Source organism: Ammospiza nelsoni, chromosome Z (genome assembly GCF_027579445.1).
Source record: "Ammospiza nelsoni isolate bAmmNel1 chromosome Z, bAmmNel1.pri, whole genome shotgun sequence".
Classification (NCBI taxonomy): Eukaryota; Metazoa; Chordata; class Aves; order Passeriformes; family Passerellidae; genus Ammospiza; species Ammospiza nelsoni.
This window is the reverse complement of record NC_080669.1, coordinates 59,730,655-59,750,696: the sequence shown is the minus strand read 5'-3', so window position 1 is coordinate 59,750,696 and position 20,042 is coordinate 59,730,655. Positions and strand designations below refer to the sequence as shown.

The window sequence follows — 20,042 nt, the reverse complement described above, 5'->3', positions numbered from 1 at the left end:
TACAGGCCCCTTTAGTGTAATAGTCATTGTTGACTGATTTTTTTGTACATCAGAACTATGTTCCTTCAGATGTATAATTTTAGCATGCACAAGCACATGGTAGTATTCTTGGATTTGAAGCTTCAGCTGCATGAAGGAGTCTACATGTCTTTCTGGTGGGCCTGATGGTGGTTGAAATAGAGGTTGTAATAATACAAATAATAGGTGCCATGAAGGAAACCTAAATCTTTTGCTCGCAGGCATGGAAATGGTAGCATTTCTAGTAAGAATAACATGAGTCTTCTTGTGGGTTTACAGTGGTGCTAGGGCCTCAAAGAAAACAAATCCTGGGGATTGCTTCTAGTCAAGATGCTTTTCTGTTAGTTACATATCCAAATTTTATTTTTACAAGACTGATTTCTCTGTGCTTACATTTCTCCCATCTCTTAATTCAAAATAACTGTTATTCACTTTGAGAAGAACTTCCAAATAATCCAGTAGATTGAACTGCCAGATAGGTTTATGCAACATACACTTTGGCAATTAAAATTATGACACTTGATCACTGCTCACATGAAATATAATTTACATCAGTGTCTGAGCAGCTGTTACACGAGTGTGCACTTCAGGGTAGGATAGAGGATGTATTTACCTTGTGTGTTACTATTGTAATGATTTCTTAATTAAGCTTAATTTCTTATAGGAGGTACTGAAACAGCTACAAGGAAGTATTGAAGATGAGGCAATGGCATCTTCTGGACAGATTGACTTACTGGAACGACTTAAAGGTAAATCTAGAATTATATTTTAATTAGGTTAGTTTCTTTGTTCATTGTTTATAGTTTGGGATAACATTTTCGAAGTCATTTGTATCTTCTTTTCAGTGCTGAGCTTGATAATTAGGCATAGTCTCAGTACCTAAATATTTTTGCTAACCATTTTAAGACACATCCTCAGAGAAAAAAAAAGTCTCCATTTGTACTTTTGCTACTGTAACTCTAGAATTTCATATTAATTGCATTTGATATAACTCACATTTGTTTCTTCAGAAAAAACAGTTAATATTGGCGTAGTTCCACCAATTTTCTATATTTGTTTGTATATCCTGCCCTCTCCATGTCATATTACTGGAATTGTTTCTGTCATTCTGCAAATTTATGGTCCATTCCCTATAGCACGTGCTGGAATGTGTATATCCCGTTATATGGGAAGTGCCAGCAAGCCCCGACCACTAACTTCCTGTATACATCCATCATCCCTGTCTCTGACCCAGAAATTCCATAGGGGTGTCTAAGACCCCTGTGATGAACAGGGTATTCATCTGTTACATGATGGTGAAACATTTGCAGGATCTCTGGAAAAGAAATTGTTAGGAAGTGGGCCACAAGGTAATTCACATGATGTTTATGCAAAACTCTGCCCCTTTCTTAAGTCCTCTAAGAAGGAGGCAGGCAGGCTTTTATAGGATACTTGTTCTGATTGCCAGGATTGTTGTTTGGCCATCTGCTCAGATAACTGCTGTTATCCGAGTCTGCTATATCCGTTGTTTTTGTTCACAGTATTTTCACTGCATTTCTGTGCAAAATGCTGCTATAAAAAAGCACATGGATTTGTTCAGAAAGTAAGAAATTAAGATAGAAATGATCTTTTAAGTTTATGCTACTGAACTTTCAGCTCTGAAAAATGTTTGCTGTTTATTATCCAGAACTGAATTTGGAAAGCACCAGCTTCCCTGGTGTGAAGTTAAGGCCAAAGATGTCGGTGCGCTCGTATGGGAGCCGGGAAGGGTCCGTGTCGAGCCGCTCAGGGGAGTGCAGCCCAGTCCCCATGGGGTCATTTCCAAGAAGAGGCTTTATGAATGGAAGCAGAGAAAGCACTGGTTACTTAGAAGAGCTAGAAAAAGAAAGGTAAATTTATTTATTTATTCCTACAGTATGGATTGACTTCTCATTTTAATGTGGAAGCTTACTGACACACCTAGTATTTAGCTGTCATGGATATGGTTTTGATCAGTGGTGTATTTACCTGTCATTTACCTTGACAGGTAAGAAACCAGGAATCTATGTTTTATTTAGATGCACGTGGAGAAAAATATTTTTAAAATCATGAAGTATCATTCAATTTCTACTGTTTCATTTGTGCATTTCATTGTTACTCTTTGTTGGCTGAAGTTTTTTTTTTTATTTTGATAAGCAGGTTGTCACTGTCTGAAATGTGTTTAAATAGTGAAGGTGGAGTGTTCTAACCCCCTCCATATCTCCTCACCACTGTCGATAAATGCTGAAGCTGTAACAATGTGATGGTGAAATAGTTTTCTCTCTTTTGCAAATGGTTATTAAGTACCATAAATGGTTTATCAATTATTTACTATTAGCAGACATTTACCTAGTGACTTTACTCTCTCAGCAAATATATCAGCTAAACAAAATATGTGTTCTTATCTTCAAGGTGTTGTTCCCATCAGACATTTTGTTGATAAAATCCTAGAATTTCTTTTCTTGAAAGGCAGTGGTACCCATTTATAGGAAGAACGTACTTTCAGGTCATTATACAGAATTGTAGCACTTTATCAGTCACTTACAAAGGAAATGCAAAGTAAGAGATGTGCAGCTGTTTCCACTGAATTCATCTTTGTTTCTTAAAATTAATCTGACTGAAATACTAGATGTTTTCAGAAGCCTGTCTGCAGGACAGGGCTTCCTAAAGATTTGATTCTACTTAATGGATGGGGTACCAAGCTGTGGGCTGCAAAACCAAATAAATTGGAACACAGTATTTTTATGCCTAGTATACATTAATAAGCAATTTGAAGTTGTAATGGAAAAGCTTTGTGGGTAACAAGTGCTTTGTGGATCACCCTCTAGAAACCCCTCCTCTAAAGGATTTTCTCTGAAGATCAGCAAAATTTTTACAGCCAAGACCTGAAAGGATGATGCTTTTCTTCCAAGATCTAAGTCCCTGGGGTTTTTTTTTGTTCTATCAGCAGAATAAAAGTAATTTCCCATGGCTCCATACTGAGTCTGTTCTAGCTGCCACTCTATTTTTCACCTTCTCCTAGCCAGGACCACCACTAATGATACTTGTTCTGTTGCATAAAATGTAGTTTCCTGAGGAGCTGTATAAGAATATTTAGGAATTTGGGAAACTATCTGCTTGTTCATCTCAGTCTTCAAGAGTCTGATGTGTCTGTTATTTACTGTCTTAACAAACTGTGCATTTGTTTGTATTCTTCCAGTGCTGTATTTTACTATGGATGATGCTACAATCTTTAAACACAGTTGGAACTTCCAGTGTGGTTCCAGTGAACTCCTGCTCACTTGGAACAAGCAGCATTTTTAGCAGCCAGAGTTCTTTAAGGTGATTAGCACCTCTGATTTATGATCTATGATCCTTCTCCATCATGGTGGATTCTGAGGTGATAGATTTTAGGATATTTTTCTTGGCAGTGAAGACGCCTTAGGCTGTGAACCAAATAACACTGGAGAAAAGGGATGAGGATGTTTTAATTTCAGAGTAGCTTAGACACTGTTACTGTCGTAGCTGATGGGGTCAGTATTTGTGCTGTGGAGAAGATGGATGTATGGAGGCATGACCAGATCACATCTGGCTTCATTATTAGTGAAATGATGGATAATCCAAAACTGCTCTGTTCTTAAAGCTGTTTCAGGGTACATGTGGAAGCATGTAGAGCATTGATAAGAATCCTGGGTAGCCAAAAATGAATAAAATCTTGGGGGGGAGGGGTATCAGACTGTGCATCTAAAATCACTACCATTTCTAAAATTAAACACTTCTTTTCACGTGTTTTGTGTATGAACTTGTTTGGCATATTTACTAAATTTCTGTGTATCTAAATGTATATATTTGCTAATCAAGTTTGGATTTTTGTACTTAAACAGACTTTGAAGAACTTGTTGAACTTGACAAGACTAAAATAATTTAGAATAAAATAACACTTTCCAGACATATGCAGCAGGAGACCATTTCCATTCAGTATTTTAACAGGCTGGCACAATATATGCTATTTATGGGCAACAGTGTTTGTGGGAGGACTAAATTATGTATTTAAATATTTACAGCAATTCAGTGGGCACCTGGCATCCAGTCAGGGTGAACCCACCGCACTTGACTGAAGGTGAACTTCTGAGAGGAAGACAGTTTATCAATTGATTCACCTGCCAGAATAAAGATTAAATTATTGGCGCATATCTCATTTGCTTGGCTCCCCTCTAATTCTAAAGTTTAAAAAAAGAAAGAGGAAAAAAAAAAAAAAACAAGAGAAAAATGGTCAGTGGCAGCACTGTGCTTTTAAATTGCCAGTTTAGAATACTCTAATAATTAAATATCTCTTGCTTTCTCTGGCTGTTTCCAGGAATACTTGGTAAGAGCATCATATCAACAACAAAACTTTTCACAGTACACTGCAGGTTAATTTTTGTGTTTACCCGTGGCAATTTAGCAAATTTAATAATCTCACCTTTTTAAATTCTGTAATTGGCCACTAAAGATTACAGTCTTCTGTGAAATTTAATATATTTTATATGAAAATGTTTGTATGCCTTCTTTATTCCTTCTGGTTTATGCCATTTCCTTTTTTATTTCTTTTATGTTGATTTGGAGCATTTTCTATCTTTTGGCTGGTTGGTAAAACTTAGCTCAAACTTTACAGCATCAGCAATGCTTTTCAAGATTTTATTTTATCTCCCACCAATTGAAGTGAAAGTATTAATTATAGTTGTAATTTACATAATGTAAGTAGAGTAGTATATAGTTTGTTTCTCTTCTCCCTTTTAGTCAGGAATAATATTGACATAATTACGCACAAAATATTTGCAAAAGAAGTCAAGAGTTTTCTGCATTCATTCATCTTCCTCTATTGTTGGGAGCTTCAGAAGTGCCACATGAGAGGTCTTTGAAAAACCCACCCTTCAGAAGAGCAGATCAAATTGAAAACTTTTTGTTAACTCATAAAAATAGCGTCAAGTTCCAAAAGCTTTCTCCATTTGCTTTGCTGGATTCTCTGTGAACTTGACAAGGTATGACACAGAGAAGAATTTTCTATGATGAAAAAAGTGAAAGTCATAATGTGGACATGTTGGGGGTATAAAAAAGATGGAATAACTGCACTGGTTTTTTCCATCTTGTTTTTCATTACCAGTGGCAGCTCTTCCACTTAAAATCCTCTCCTAACCCTGAGAAACTCCAGGAGGCTGAGAAGCAGCTGTACTTCTGGTTAGAGTAGTATCTGAGAGTAGTGTTCAATGTGGGGAACTGCTTATCAGACACATCTACAGAAAACTGCTGCTTATTGCGGTTTATTTTCAAGGAAACTGAAGTGCAGCCTGCTGTAGTTGTAGCAACCTTTCAGGTTCTGTGCTGAGAGAACTTAAAGAGTGTTAAACCTGCATTCTTACAGAGCAGTGACACCAAACTAGTAATCCCAAATGAAGCATCACTTCAGAAGGCAAAATGACAATATTAAATTACCAAGTTGCCCTTGGGTCATGCATTATGTTATTTATGCAGCACTGATGGTTTCTAAGTTATTTTCTTCCTTCCAGCATCCATTGTGCATGTCCAAACAGATTGAATGACACACTGTCTCACATACTGAATACCCTACATTTCATAAGAGGAACTTAATCACATGTTTAGTTAGCTGAAAGTAATCCCTCTGGTTTCTGCTACCAGTTCTTTGACATCCAGAGGCAGAATTAGTCAGTCCTTTCACATTTGCAAGTCCTCAAGGATTGCATTAATTGTGCTTTTGCAAATTTTATTTCACAGCCTGGACACAGCTGGTGCCTGGGCACTCAAGGTGGTAAAAAGGGAAACTATGCAGAATTCCACTCTGTCCAGAGATTAGGCACTAGGGCTGTGTGGCAAGAGAATGGGCAGGTGGGAGGCAAATAAAGCTTTCTCAACGAACTTTTCCCAAGCACCATCTATTAGTTTTGCCTTCAGTCTGTCTAAAGGACTTTAGGAATTTCTGCCAGCCACATCCTTGTGAATGAAGAATTACAGCTGTCCTGTGATACTGCTCCAGTTACCTGTCAAATTATGGTAATTGTTACATCTTTTCAATCATTTTTATTGTAAACCTTGGCATCCTTAAAACTGTTTCAACATGACTATTGGATCAAGTCTGGAAATTTATGTAATTTTGTTCATGTTTACAAACATTTAGCACTCTTAGATGTGTGTAGTTTTCCAGTCTCCAATTGAAGGGGAGGGATCCTCTCATTTAATTTTCCATTTGCAGGGGCAGGCCAAGCCACTTGTATAGGATATGGAATAAATGTTAAATCATCAAAATTAGCTTGAAATATTTTTAAGCAGGAAATAAGTCAAACAGATTCTTTTAAATACAAATTTTAAAATTCTTTCTTCTTTGTTTTGTGTGGAAGATGGATTACCATCTCAAATAATGTCTGTGATGCATTATCAAAATAGTCAGGGGAAATTTGTACTTTTGTTGTATGCTGTGTAATTGTTCCTTAATGACTTACAGTAATTATTTATAATGTATTTGTGTTTTTTATAAAGGTTCATATGGTCTTGCTCAGAATTGCCACAGCCAGAGAGGGATGCAAAAGTTAAGGGATGGGAAATAATACTGGGCAAACTTGTATGCAACTTTCTGTCTTCTGGCTAAGTGTTGGTTTTTGTAATTTCTGTTAATGAGGAATATTAAAACATCAGAAGGAAGAACAATACTCACAGAAAGCATCAGAAAGAAAATAATACATTTGTATTTTAAATAGAGTGGCTTTCTGTTTATTCCTACTAGACAGATTTTGCTAAAAAAATTAAGTATCTATTTTGAGGAGTATTGTAGGCATGAGCATTATTTTACTATATTCATAAGATTTAGAATTATATAAAATTCAGTTCATGAAGTATTGATAAAGTAGGATGTGAAATTTTTAATAATTTTTTCCCTGATAGTCTGCATATATTACTCATTTTGTCTTTCCCAGTTATTACTCAGGTATGCAGTGTGCTTATGATACCCATTTAAAATAAAATTTCTAACAGCTGCAAACGTATCTTGTCTATATAACATTTGCTGGAAAATACTGGTTTAAAATATTTTAGACACTCACAGAAATGGCTTGTTTTGTGTGCTTTACCCATAGTTTTGCTATAGGTGACAAAATTAGTAAAAGGACAGTGCAAAGGTGAAGATCCTCGATTCATTAATTCAGGATTGAGGGTTGTACATGTTTCTTTGACAGACCTTTTCTTAAATGTTTGCACTATGCAAAATACATTTTTGAAAGAAGCAGGGTACAGGTTTACACACCACTAATAACTGGTTTTGCTTTCACAAAATGTCTCTTAGCTTTGGATTTTGAAGTGGGTTTTTTTGAGAAATATGTATATTTTTCTCTCTCATAGATGAGGACCTGAAATGCTTAGCACAGAGGAGTGGATAGGTTGATTAGCCAGGGCCAGGGAGCTGAGCTCAAATGGCTCCTTAGTGCCTTCTTCAAACTTCCGCATGGAAATGAGGTGTTAACGGTGAGAAACTTCCTCCTTCTGCTTTTAATAGATCTCTGCTGCTTGCGGAACTTGAGAAGGAAGAGAAAGAAAAGGACTGGTATTACGCCCAGCTTCAGAACCTGACTAAAAGAATTGATAGTCTTCCCCTTACTGAAAATGTAAGTACCTTCTGAGTGCTTGATGAGGTGTCTGATGCTACAGTCTCTGTTTAGATGCTGTTTGTATTTTATTAATTTGGTGACATTCTCTACTATCTCTTTAGTTCCAATTTTTTTTCATTCAGTACGTAATGATAACTGAGCCTAAATAATGCATTTCATATAGAATTTTACACATCAAAATTCATACATGTCAGTATAAATGTCAGTGAAAAGACAGCAACATTAAGACATCATTGTGACAAATTAATTGCATGTCAGTACACTTCCTTAACTCTCTTCTTCCCTGTTCTTTTATTTGATGAATTTTTCTAGTTTTGAGAATAATATTAGCATATGACAACGTACACAAGAGCTGGTTTTTTATAACAATCAGTAAAGTGATTCTATAGCAGGTGTTTGCTGTAAGCTTTTACCTTGGCACCTCCAAACTATTTATAGTCAAGTCACTGTTATCTGAGATAATAAAAATGTCTGTTATCCCACATAATGCAAGATTTCCTGTTAGATGTCAGCAACATGGATGTATCTGCAGTGCATCCTTCACACATAGAGTTGGGAAGGTGTGGTTGAGAGAGTCACACCTGATAAAAGATCAGTCAACCTTCTGGAAATGGAAAGAGACAGCAGAAACACTTCTTCAGTGGGCAGAAGTAACACTGAGTCATGGCTGAGCTTAGCGGAGCACCAGAACCAAGGGAGAAGGCCTGAAAAAGATTTTGAGGAACTGCAACCCATTCTCAAAGCACTGTCAGCTGTTTCTGTGTCACTTTGTCATAGGTTTTTAAGTTGTCTCCTCTGTTCCATAGATAATGAATTCACTTAGCTACTCTTAGGATTAGAATGCATTACTTAACATCTACACTAAAGGTCTTTTGTGGCAATTTATATCCATTACTACTTAGGCCAGACACAGCAAAATGACAGGTCCCATTTGGTCCTTGCAGATGATTGTCTTGTTTTGATTTTTCTGAATTGGCCTTGGTGAAGTCTTTTGGAAAGACTGCTCTTGGAAACTCATTTATTTTCAGACTGAGCGATTGTCCAAAGCCAGTGAAGAGCTTTGCTCCTGCCTTGAAATTTCTTTTAGTTCAAAAGTCCCTTAGGCTATATTGCTGCTCTTGGGTTTAACACTTGTGCTCTTTTCCCAGGGTAGTTAGAAATAATGTAAATAGCAGCTGTCCACTATGTGCAGTAGCTTAATACATCTGAATATTTTTGAAAATGCCAATTCAGATGGCACACATCACAATTTTGTTGGTAGCAGCCAGATGTTCCTGTAAGCAATTATACTTTCTCAATGCTTATTTATTATATTTAGTCATTTGACAAAACTCTGGTATAGTCCGCTGGTTGAACATTGTTGTGTACTTGTTTTTCATAATGCAGTCATATTTTAAGAATGCATTACTATGTTTTGTTTATGAAATTTGTTGTAGAAAAGTAATAGTTCTGCCTTTTGTTCTGAGAAATACATTGGTTACATCAATGTTATTTGCTAAAATGCCTTCCCTGTACTCTTGTTTCAGTTCTCCTTGCAAACAGATATGACCAGAAGGCAGCTGGAGTACGAGGCCAGGCAAATCAGAGCTGCAATGGAGGAACAACTGGGCACTTGTCAGGACATGGAGAAGCGAGCACAGGTAGAGTTTGTCTTTCACCATTAAAAGCAAGGGAAAAGGTTTTCCTGCATATTTATTAAATTATTGGTAATTGTACCTTTAAACTGTGTGTAAACACAGCACTTAGTTAGCCTTTCAAATATACAAATAGGAATCAGGACATAGGAAAAAATTACTCAGCAAAAAGTACCCTCATCTGCCTGTTGTAAATAATCCTTTTTATTCAGCAGATGTAAACAATTTATCCAAGAGAAAATACTCTTTAATGATAATTTCCTTACAATTTACTACCGTTTTAGCTTTAGAAAAGCCAGTGTATTTGCAGCTGCTTAATTTTGCATCTTTTTGCTGGGTTTCTTCATGCTTCTATGTCTAGGATAAAATCCAGCTACTATTCTTAATTTTCCTTAGCCAGAAAAGATGTATCACAAGATGTTCAAGTAAAATGTAATTCACATACTTATCTGGAAGTTGTTTGCTCTCACCAGGAGTTGTTTTGCGTTCATGATGAGGACATGTACATATCTAACCACATGGCCCACACATTTGGAAGTATAAATTAGAATGCAGTCATGTGCAAATCGTAAATGAAATAATCAGTTGGTTGCTGGTTATAAAAAAAAAATCCTCCTTAGTAGGAAAACAATTTGAATTATTTTTTAGCATTTATTTCTAGACATATTGAGTAACCAACTTAGTAAGATTTAGGGTTTTTTTGGTGAATGACGATAATCAGTTTTTTCAGTACAAAGTCTTCTTAGGCTCTATCTCCCTCACTTGGTTGACTCAACGCAAAATTTTGCTACATGAGAATCATTTCTAATTTGGTTTTACATTTAAGGTAAAGCAGCTGTTCTAATTACAAGAGATAATCAGAATAGTTGCTTTAAACTTTGAAGTGAGTAATCTAGTAGGATTTCTCCAAAAATTCCTACAGTTGAAAGTATTTATCCAAAGAGATACCCTGCAGGTGTCGGGTTGTGTGTGCAGGGCCGTTCAGGGTTTGTCTGTGCTGATGTTCTCAGGCAGGCACAGGTTCAGTGTGTTTGGGGAGTCACTGGCTCTGATCTGGGAGCTGTAAGGCAGTTACCAAGGTTTATCAGCAGGGGTGATGCCCTCCACAGTTTCAGCTGTGCACTTTGTGTCAGCCTGTCCCAGGTGAAGATCCTGGACAGCAAAATGCCTGGGAAACTTCTACTGCTGTTAACAGGCTTAAGTGAGAGGAAGGTGAATAAAGCTAAATAGAAATAAGCTAAACAGGCTAGGCTGCTGATGGCAGCATTCTAAATGCAGTCAGGCAGGGATCAAAAGAAATGATTCAGACACGCAACTTGCTGTAGTTTTATCACTGTATGGAAGTTATCAAGCTGACCATGCATTTGCTTCTTCCATGATTGTTGGGGGTTTTAAATTTGGTGGGGGGAAGAATGCTGCCAAGATGATGTTGAAACATTTTATGGGTTTCTGAATTAATGTTTGACATGGAGTCTGTCACAGCTGTTCCACTCTCTCTCTCTGTATGTGTGTAACACTTACATACTTGCAGAAATTACAGTGCCTATTGTGATTATTTATAGACTATTGAATACAAAGTAACTACTTCTACATGTGCTTCTTGTGAATTTAACTGGTAATTCCCCTTTGTTTCATTCTGCCAAGGACCAGTGCCAAAAATGTGTAGAAGCTCACTGATGTACAAATACCTAAGAGCAATTTCTGCATTGTTTCACTGTGATCTTTAAATTTGCAAAATGATGCTTCTGTATTTGGCAAGGATATTCAACTTAGTAGTTTTAGCATTTTCTTTCCGCTCCATATTTTCCTTCCACCCAAATTGATAGGGATATATAATACTATGCAAAATGTAGGCTGAAGGGAGGGAATATTTCAGCTACATAAAGACTGGCATTGCAGACATCTCTGAATTGAGTCCCAGAGATTATTCTGTGAGGGAGCTGGTAACCTGCAGTTGCCCAGGTAGTCACTGCACTTTTCTGTGGCTGCCCTTTCTTGTGAGCCTTGAAACAATGGCTTTCTCCCATTTTTAGTGTGGCATGATTAGGCTTTGTTTCCTTCTGAAGCAACTTAACTCACAGCAGCTCACTGTTGATGTCTTCTATGAAGATTGTTCACAAGTACTTGCCCAGCAGTTGTTCAGAAAGATGAAAAAGAAGGTTGTTGGCAGTTTATTTCAGCTAGTTTAATGATTTATACTAACTTGTAAACTTGTAACTATTCTCTGATGCCAGTAATTTCACATAGTAGTGCTTACTTGAAAAAAAGAAAAAAAGCATTCTTAACAATGTTTTATTTTTACTTTTTTTATTTGTTCAAAGGTTGCTACTGTAGCAACCAATAGTTGGCAAGTAGCCAATATATTTAGTTGTAAGTAGAAGCAAACTTAATTTCTGTAAGATATATTTTAAAATACTTCAATTCTAAGACTGAATTCATGTTCACATAGAATTTAGTTTTCAAGCCAGAACAAAAAGGATCTAATTTTTTTGAGGTTAAGAGTTCCTTAAAATCTTATGTTAAATTACCATTCTTATAAGAATTTATCCCAAGATCTCTAAAAGTTTGCTAAAACAGCAGAGCACTAAAGATACAAGAAAATGTAGATCCTGGAGTTTCACGCAGATAAACATTTCAGCACTGTTATATTTATATGGTGATCTTGTATATATGCCAAACCATTAATGCATTTGTCTATTATATATGTTTATCTTGGAAAAAACCCCCAACCAAACAAAAAAGGCAGACAACATTTTAAAAACAAAATGTTATTCCCTGTTTTTACTTTTTATATAGTGATTATTTTTTTTCTCACTGTGAGTGTGGAGGAATTTTATTTTTGCTTTGTTAGACATGTTACTGGGGCAGTGAAAACCAAATCATGTGTAACTTCAAATGTAAAGTAACTTTCTGCAACTACTTTATGTTTATAAAAATTACAAGTAAATACAATAATAAATGGGAATGTAGTATGAACAAATAGAAATCAAAGGTGGTATTTCTCAGGTTGATTCTAAAGTTAGAAACATTGTTGCTTGTTCCATTGTTTTGCCCATTTGCCATTAGGCTTCACCCCTTTGTGGCAAGAAATGCATCCCTTTTTTCTGTTCTGCAGTTTTTGGCACAAAGTACAGTCCTGGTTAGTGGAACTCCCCAGTTTCCCTGTACTAGAAAAAAGTCTGGTGTTTAAATCTCTGGACTGAAATTGGAAAGGGTGGATAGAATTGCTGTCCCTTTGGAGGTCTCAGTAATACTTGGCAAATCATGCAGTAGTTAATTGGTTTCATCTGCACAACATTTTTTCCTGTGTTTGGATGCATATATAAAGATACTCAGATATTCTTGATGCCCTTTATTGGCTACATTGCTGGTTACACAGAAAAAAACTTGATTTATGGGAAATTTTGGGGAGACCTGTGTCTTTTGAGTGCTTGAAAGGGGGCCTGTAAGAAACTTATTAGCAGGGAATAGTGATAGGAGAAAAGGTAATGGCTTAAAATTAATGGAGAGTTGATTCATATTAGATGCAAGATAGAAATGTTCTATGATGGGAGTGTTGAAACATTTGGAAAAGGTTGCCAAGAGGCAGCAGGGGCCCCATCCCTGGAAACATTCAAGGTCAGACAGGGCTTTCAGCAACATGATTTACTTGAAGATGTTCCTGTCCTTGGCAGAGAGTTTTGAGTGGATGACCTTCTAAGGTCCCTTCCAACCCTGACTACTCTATAATTCTATAAAATTCAAGTAATTATTAAGGACAATGAGAGATGTATTTTGTCAGTCATGCATCATGTCACCAATATAGATATTCCCAGAAATATTTTTCTATTATCTTTCTAATACTTAAAAATTTCTTGAACTAGGAGCAAAGGGTGGGATAAATTATCTGTTTGCCTCTGTGCTGAAGCTTTTATGTATTTTCCAATACTTTGCTTTACAAAATCAAATCCAATGTATAGCTTAAAGTTATACCTTTCTAGCTCGGCTAAATGTTGATGCTTATGCTGTTTTCCCCACAGCTGCTTCTGATGTGTGTTTCAGTAATTCATATTTTGTGGTTACGTTTTATTTTTCTGGATTTTCTAGATAGCATTGTGTTTCTATTACATGTGCATCTTCTGGCATTAGCACCTTTTGAAAGTTCATCTTATTTCCATTTGCAGATTATAAACATGTCAAATAAGGTTGGTTATAATGCTGATCTTTGCAGTGTCTGCTAGATTGCTTTTCTAGTATAGCACTGTAAATGTTAATCAAATAAAGGCATTAGAACTTTTTTCAACAATATGTCTATTTTATCAATCTATCCATGGCACCAAAAAAAAAAATACTCTTTAATCAGTTTGGTCTTCTGCCCACATTTAAAGTCAAATTATGGGAATTTATTAAATTATCAAGGTTATACACTGACTGTTTTACAGACTGGTAATGCATCCTGTTCTTCACTACAATTTGTGTGGAGTACATGTATCCTGTTACATTTGGAGTCTCTTAACATTCCCTGTTCTTACCACAGAATGGTTGCAGTGGGAAATGTGTAGCAATATGCCTGTAAAAGACTGATTCAGAGATGTCTGTAAAAATCTCAGATAAACCAAAGAAGCAGTATGTAGATTTTTATATATATACTTAGCCTGTTAAATTTTTTTGAGATTTGTAGGAGCAGAGAATCATCCAAGGTTGGGCATAAGCAAAATTCTCAAATCAGTATAGCAACTGAATGTAATAAAAATCTGTCAGGGTCTCATACCTTCCAAGACTCTCTGCAAATAAAAATATCTCTGAGATCACTAAAAGGGAAGTAAAATTCTGATACTAGAGATGAAAGTGAAGTAATTTGCCAAAGATCTGCATAAAATGTCAGTTTCAGAAACAGGAATATTGTGCAAGTTAAGAGGAGCATTTTAAAATACCTAAATGTGTGCTGTGTGACAACCTATTACATCCAAATGAGTATTCAATGTTATTAGAACCCCAACTATTCCCTTGCTTGTTTTCATTACAAAGAATGCATGAATTACTGCATGTAGTACCTCTGCTTGTACCTACTAAAGTAGGTTTTTTTGTAGTCAGCAGTATTTGCCAAGAACTTTTCATGCTGTCATTCTGTACAGTAAGTAAAAGGAGTTTTTGAACAAAATTAAATGTGAAAATCCATTAATTTCAGGCAAGAGTGGCCAGAATTCAACAAATCGAGAAGGACATTCTTCGTATACGTCAGCTCCTGCAATCACAAGCAGCTGAAGCAGAGGTTAGTGAGCAATAACTTGCCTTTTTTTATTGTGGGATGTGTATTTTCTCTAAAAAACCCAAAATATTTTAATAAAGTGGTAGGCAGGATTATTCCCATCAGCTGTTGATGTCACAATCAGGTAGTCAATATTCTTGGACTGTTACTTGCTCTGTTTCTAATGAACTGAGGATGGAATACTTGGATTAGTCCTCGTACTACTGTGGAGCTTCTATCCACAGTAGTATGAGGACTGTAAGTTAAAAGTTTAGCTTGAAATTTCACTGAAAATGTCAATGGGCAATGTGCTTATTGAGGCTGAGTCCTGGTTTTAGAAAAAATTAAAACAATTAGTTGTACATGCCTTTGTAATTATGAATCTGTGATAAGCACCTTCATGGTTTGTCTTTTGAAGGAGATAAAATGTAAAAAAAGGATGAATAGACCTTCTGTCAGGCTTCATTATAGAAGCCTGGTATATTTTAGTGTTTAAGTACAGGGCTCTATATTAAAAAATGCAGGATGTTTCCTGTAAATTACAAAGTCCATAGCAGTAATTGCCATTAGGAAAAACTGCTGTCATGGAAATTCACTTAGAATGTCAACTCCATTTCTTGTACTGGTAAATTAAATTGTGTGTTTGATATGAATATTTTATGACTTGCCTTCACCCAAAATAACTACAGAAAAAGCTCAGAGCATCATTTGGATCACTAAAGGATGTATATTTTTCCATTTTGTAAATGGAAATTTTCCACTTGTTTCATAGTTCCAGGATTGGAGGGAAATAAATTCTTATAAGTGATGCAGACCGTAGTGTGTGAAATTAAAGTTGCCTGGGCTATTGATATCAGTCAGTCCAGGTGTTTATAGATATTGACAAGATCTCCCTCAGCCTTGTTTTTCTCCAGCTGAACAGGTTCAGTTCTCTCAGCCTGTCTGTGTGTGAGAGATGCTCAGGACCCTTAAGGACTGCTGAACCCTGCAGAGGACTTGTTTCAGTGAATCAATCATAAATCCAGCTTTATTGTGCTGGGCAGACCTGAACAGGACTTTGGATGCTGAGGGGAGAGGAAGGGCCACCTCCCTGGCCCTGCTGGCAATATGCCTCTCACTGCAGCAGAGGACAGTGTTGGAATTTTTGCCACAAGGCCTTTGAAAGGATGGCGCAGCGGGACCTCCAGGTGCTTCCCTGCTGGACATCTCTGGCCTGTGCTGGTGCCTGGGGTTGTTCCCTCACAGATGCAGGACATTGTACTCCCCTTCTTGAACAGCTTGAGCTTCCCCTCAGCCCATTCTACCCACCCATCCAGGCCCCTTTGGAAGGCGGCTGAACACTGTGCTGTATCAGTTTCTCCAGCTTGAGGAGAGTGCATCGTGTCCCAGCATGCAGATGTTGGACAGTATTGGACTCAGTTTGCTTCCAGCTGTACTTTGTGCTACTGATTGCACCCTCCTGATTGCTAGCTATTCCAGCAGTTTTCAGTCCACATGCCTGTCCCTCACCTCCTGCTTGCTCACTGAGCAGCAGTGCAGGGACGTGCCAGAGAGCAGCACCCGGCCGTGCCCATTGCCCAGCACAGGCCTGGGAGTGTTCCCAGCAAGGCAGCTGTGCTGCATGTTGTTCTTCCTTGCGTGCCTGTGCTCAAGCACGTGCCCTTATCTCAGCTGTGTGCATTGCCCTTGTGTTCCCACCAGCCAGGGCTCCTGCTTGCCAGCCCTACCTTCTGTCCCCTGTTATTTCTAGTGTAATGCTCTCACTGCCTGGTTGACCACCCTCTCAGCAGATACTTTTGCCCCATATAGTCAGACAGAGTGTTTATCTTTTACTCTGGTAGAAAAAGAAAGTCTTTTGAACTTGAACTCAGAGACTCAAACAGCATTGAGATGCAACTATAGAAAGAAGGTTTTGTCATAGTTTTTTCACTCCTGCCAAATTATTTGGCTGCCTCATACACTAAAGGTCTGATATATTGAAATTTTTGCATGATGTGTCTTATCTGGGAAATGTTTGGATATCAGGTTGCATAGTTATATGTTTTAGGACAGACTTACCAGCATGCTGATGGTGGTAAAGGAGGCAGTGACTAGACACACCCTAATACTTTACAGTGTGTTTTAGTCATTTCTGAGTGATGACCATCTCCTACAGAGAACAGCTAGATCTGAAATTGTCTGGTGGTGCAGTAACACTGCAAAGTCCATATAACTGAAAATACAAACATGAAACATTTTTTATATTTTTATCCAGTGCCTGATACTGAACAAGTATATTTTTTAAAGAAGAAGTCTATACAGTAGTGGGAAAAAGCTGGAAAATTCTTTTAACCTTAGCACAATATGTTTGATCCCTGTATTTGTGGTTAATGCTTAGTTTTGTACCATTCAGTGCTTAGTACAAATGCCAGTGATTAGCACAGCCTTGTGTTAACTCCCTACATCTGTGACTAATAAGTTGTGTTCCAACTAATGCTTCCTTATTTACTTATATCAGTAATTATTATGTATTAGCTGATACATTAGTTTTGAGAACAAGAATTGTGTGTGACAGCAAAGAATGATAAGAGAAGTACATTATGGCATGATCACATATTTGAGGTACTTTCAAGGAGAAAAGATTCATCAGAAGGTCTGAACTGTATCCAGATAAGTCCATGAAAATAATTAGAATATATGCATGTGTTCAGGAAATGGGATGAATATGTATTTGTTTCAAGAATATGTGCTGGTCTGTTAGTCTGTTACTGAGCATGCTCTGAGCAGAATTCCCCATGCATTCAGCACTGGTAATAAAGAAATATTGGCTTTCTGATCTGGTAAATTGGTTGGAGAGTTTATTTCCTGGTTTTTGGTGCCAATAACCAAATTGAATGTGCTCCTTCTGTTATAAGGATCTGGTAACAATAATAAATATCACGGCTTGTCTGCTGATACAGTAGGCCCTGTGGTGATGCCAGTCACTGTGGAGCCCAAGTGCAATATATCTTGAAGAGTAAGACCAAATATAATGCTGTGGCATAAAATCAGATTTTGGGAATCAGTGAGCAGAGAAAATTCTCACACACATTTTATCACATTTTTAAGGTTTGGCAAATTGCTAAGTCTCATGAATGATTGTAGAAAAATTATTCTAGACCTGTCCAGAAAGAATTTTCAGCTCTTGGGTACAATATGAAATTATTTAGAAGGAAAAAGGAAATTTTTGGCAGTAGTTTTACAAGCCCTTCTTTCATAATATCTGTAACTTGAAAATACTTCCATTAGGCAGTGTTGCTGTAGATAAAATGTAAAGGATTTTTTTCTTCCTGAAATTATGCTCAGCAGGTTTTATACTGTGATGGACATGAGCATTCTCAATCATTTTTCTCACAAGACTTTCTTTTGTCTTCGGATCAACCATAGCAAAATTATTTCTTACAGTTTCATTTGTTGCATTTTCCATTTTCTCATATATCTCTTATTTATACATGTATGTCTATTGTGTTTAATATGGAGTAATTGCAATTCTAAATGAATATATAAGTGTCAGCATCTCAAGTTGACAAAGCGTTAGGTAAAATTATTTGTAATTCGGTTTCTTAGCAGAAATAGTCAAGGTCTACTGTGCTAGCTAGAGTTTATAATTTTTACTAATAAATACATGGAAATTAATAACTGATAATGATAATTCTTGTTCACTTCAGAAGCACTTAGAACATTGTGGCAAATGCAATGGAAGGAGTAGCTCCATGTCCCTGTAATCAGCACATGCAGTCTCCCACAATTTTGCTGCAAGAGCAAAGTAGAGAACTCTGTGAAACTGACTTTTATGGTCTGATGCCAAAATTCAGCAATGGCAGAGGTTACAGAGCCACCTTAGGCCTCCTGAAAAGTCATGGTTCAAAACAGGTTAACCCAGGGGACCTGTGTGCCATTCTCTGGCAGCTGTGCCTCACGTAGGGTTTAGAGAGCCTGCTGCTGTTCACATGCTGTTCTTTGCTGATGTGGTTGGTGGCTTCTGTATTTTCTTCCACAGGTCCTGTGTTCAGTGTTAAAAGGCACCATGAAGGAGGGACATACTTTCTTTCAGTGGTTATATTGCCTTTCTAACCATTAATCTGCAGTCTGTCAGATGAATATTAATTCATTTACAGTAATACTGTATCTATACAAAAATATATTTACATTATCCATCTGCATGGATATGTGCTATTTTCATATGTTATAAATAAATATGTTTAAACATTTTATACATTATAATAATATAATACATATTTATATAAATACTCCATTTTCAACTAATAACCTGCTTTCTGCTGCCTGTGTTGTTATTAGCTCCTTTGTTTCAATCTGCATTAAGAGAACAGTTCACTTCATATTACTTCAGTGGCTGAAGTGGTAGGGAGTCTTCACTAAGAATTCACAGATTTGATGTTCAAGTCCAGTTGATAACTCATGTGACAGTAATGGGTTTGTACGTTGTGAGCACATTCTGCATTTCAAATCTGATAAACCCTGCTAGTAACTGTTAAAAACTGCCTTGCAAATTAATTTGTGTGTTGACTGCATTTTGTATTGGCATATTCTTGAGAGTGCTTAGGGGAAATGGGAAAGCATCTCATTCTTAAATAGCTTGTAGCAAACAAATGTTTGTTAATAGAAGCAGAAAGTGTTAAAGGAGAGCAGAAACTTTTCTTGTCAGGGAATGAAATATCTCTGTGTCTGTGCTGTGGATGCAGCAGAACTATTTAATAGATACACTCCATTTTCACCACCCTGTCCCAACCCCCAGGAGTGTTCTTGGAAGAGGAGTAGTACTCCCTCTCAGGTGACCCCGTGGATCAGAGCCCTGCTAATGAACCATTCAGATTTTCACCTCTAGGCATGTCCAGTACTACTTTCTTTGTACTTTGCAATCATTTAGTGACTGGAAAAATCTGTCTTGATTTTGTCAAACTCATAATTACATTTTATTCAAGACTGAAGTGTGTTGTGTGAGAAGAATTCAGCATTATACTGAATTCACCTCATGTACAGCAAGGCCTGATCTTGACTGAGTGCCACACTCTTGTACTGAGAACCAAAATTTCTTCAGTTACTGTATGAGCATCAATAGCAGTTTCATTTTATACACAGTGACAGAGAGGGTGAAAATTTATATCAGATTTTAGAAAGAAGTAACACTATGTGTGCTAAAATACGTAGAGATTTGCTTTGTGGCTTACTTATTTTCTGTAAGTGAAGATATAACGTCAAGGAATTTTTAACCTATAGTTTTTTCCAATTTCCTCACATTACTAGTTTGTATAATAGCCTTTTTTACATACCTTATTAATTTAGTTAAACTATATTTACATTTTTAAATTTTTGTCTAAATTAATTACTTCACATGCTAATTAGTGGTTTCTGAAACTCTGCTTAATGTTAAGTTCTGTCTTAGATGAACAAAACAGAGTTATTTATGCCAGTGATACTGTATGAATTTAATTACTGAGAGTATCCAAAGATGTTTCAGGGTGTGTACACTGAAGAGAGGTATTGCTAAAAGTCAGA

The 20,042-nt window shown here is 36.8% G+C and overlaps 1 protein-coding gene across 2 annotated transcripts in view; it reads left to right on the top strand.

Annotated features, from left to right (window-relative positions):
* The window catches only part of APC (APC regulator of WNT signaling pathway), a 93,674-nt gene that overhangs the window by 46,921 nt on the left and 26,711 nt on the right, over positions 1–20,042 (top strand). For both annotated transcript variants that reach the window (XM_059492249.1, XM_059492248.1), the window contains exons 3-7: positions 683–767; positions 1,685–1,886; positions 7,535–7,643; positions 9,173–9,286; positions 14,448–14,531. In XM_059492249.1, coding sequence (XP_059348232.1) covers positions 683–767; positions 1,685–1,886; positions 7,535–7,643; positions 9,173–9,286; positions 14,448–14,531 — 594 coding nt within the window. The remainder of the gene's footprint in view (positions 1–682; positions 768–1,684; positions 1,887–7,534; positions 7,644–9,172; positions 9,287–14,447; positions 14,532–20,042) is intronic.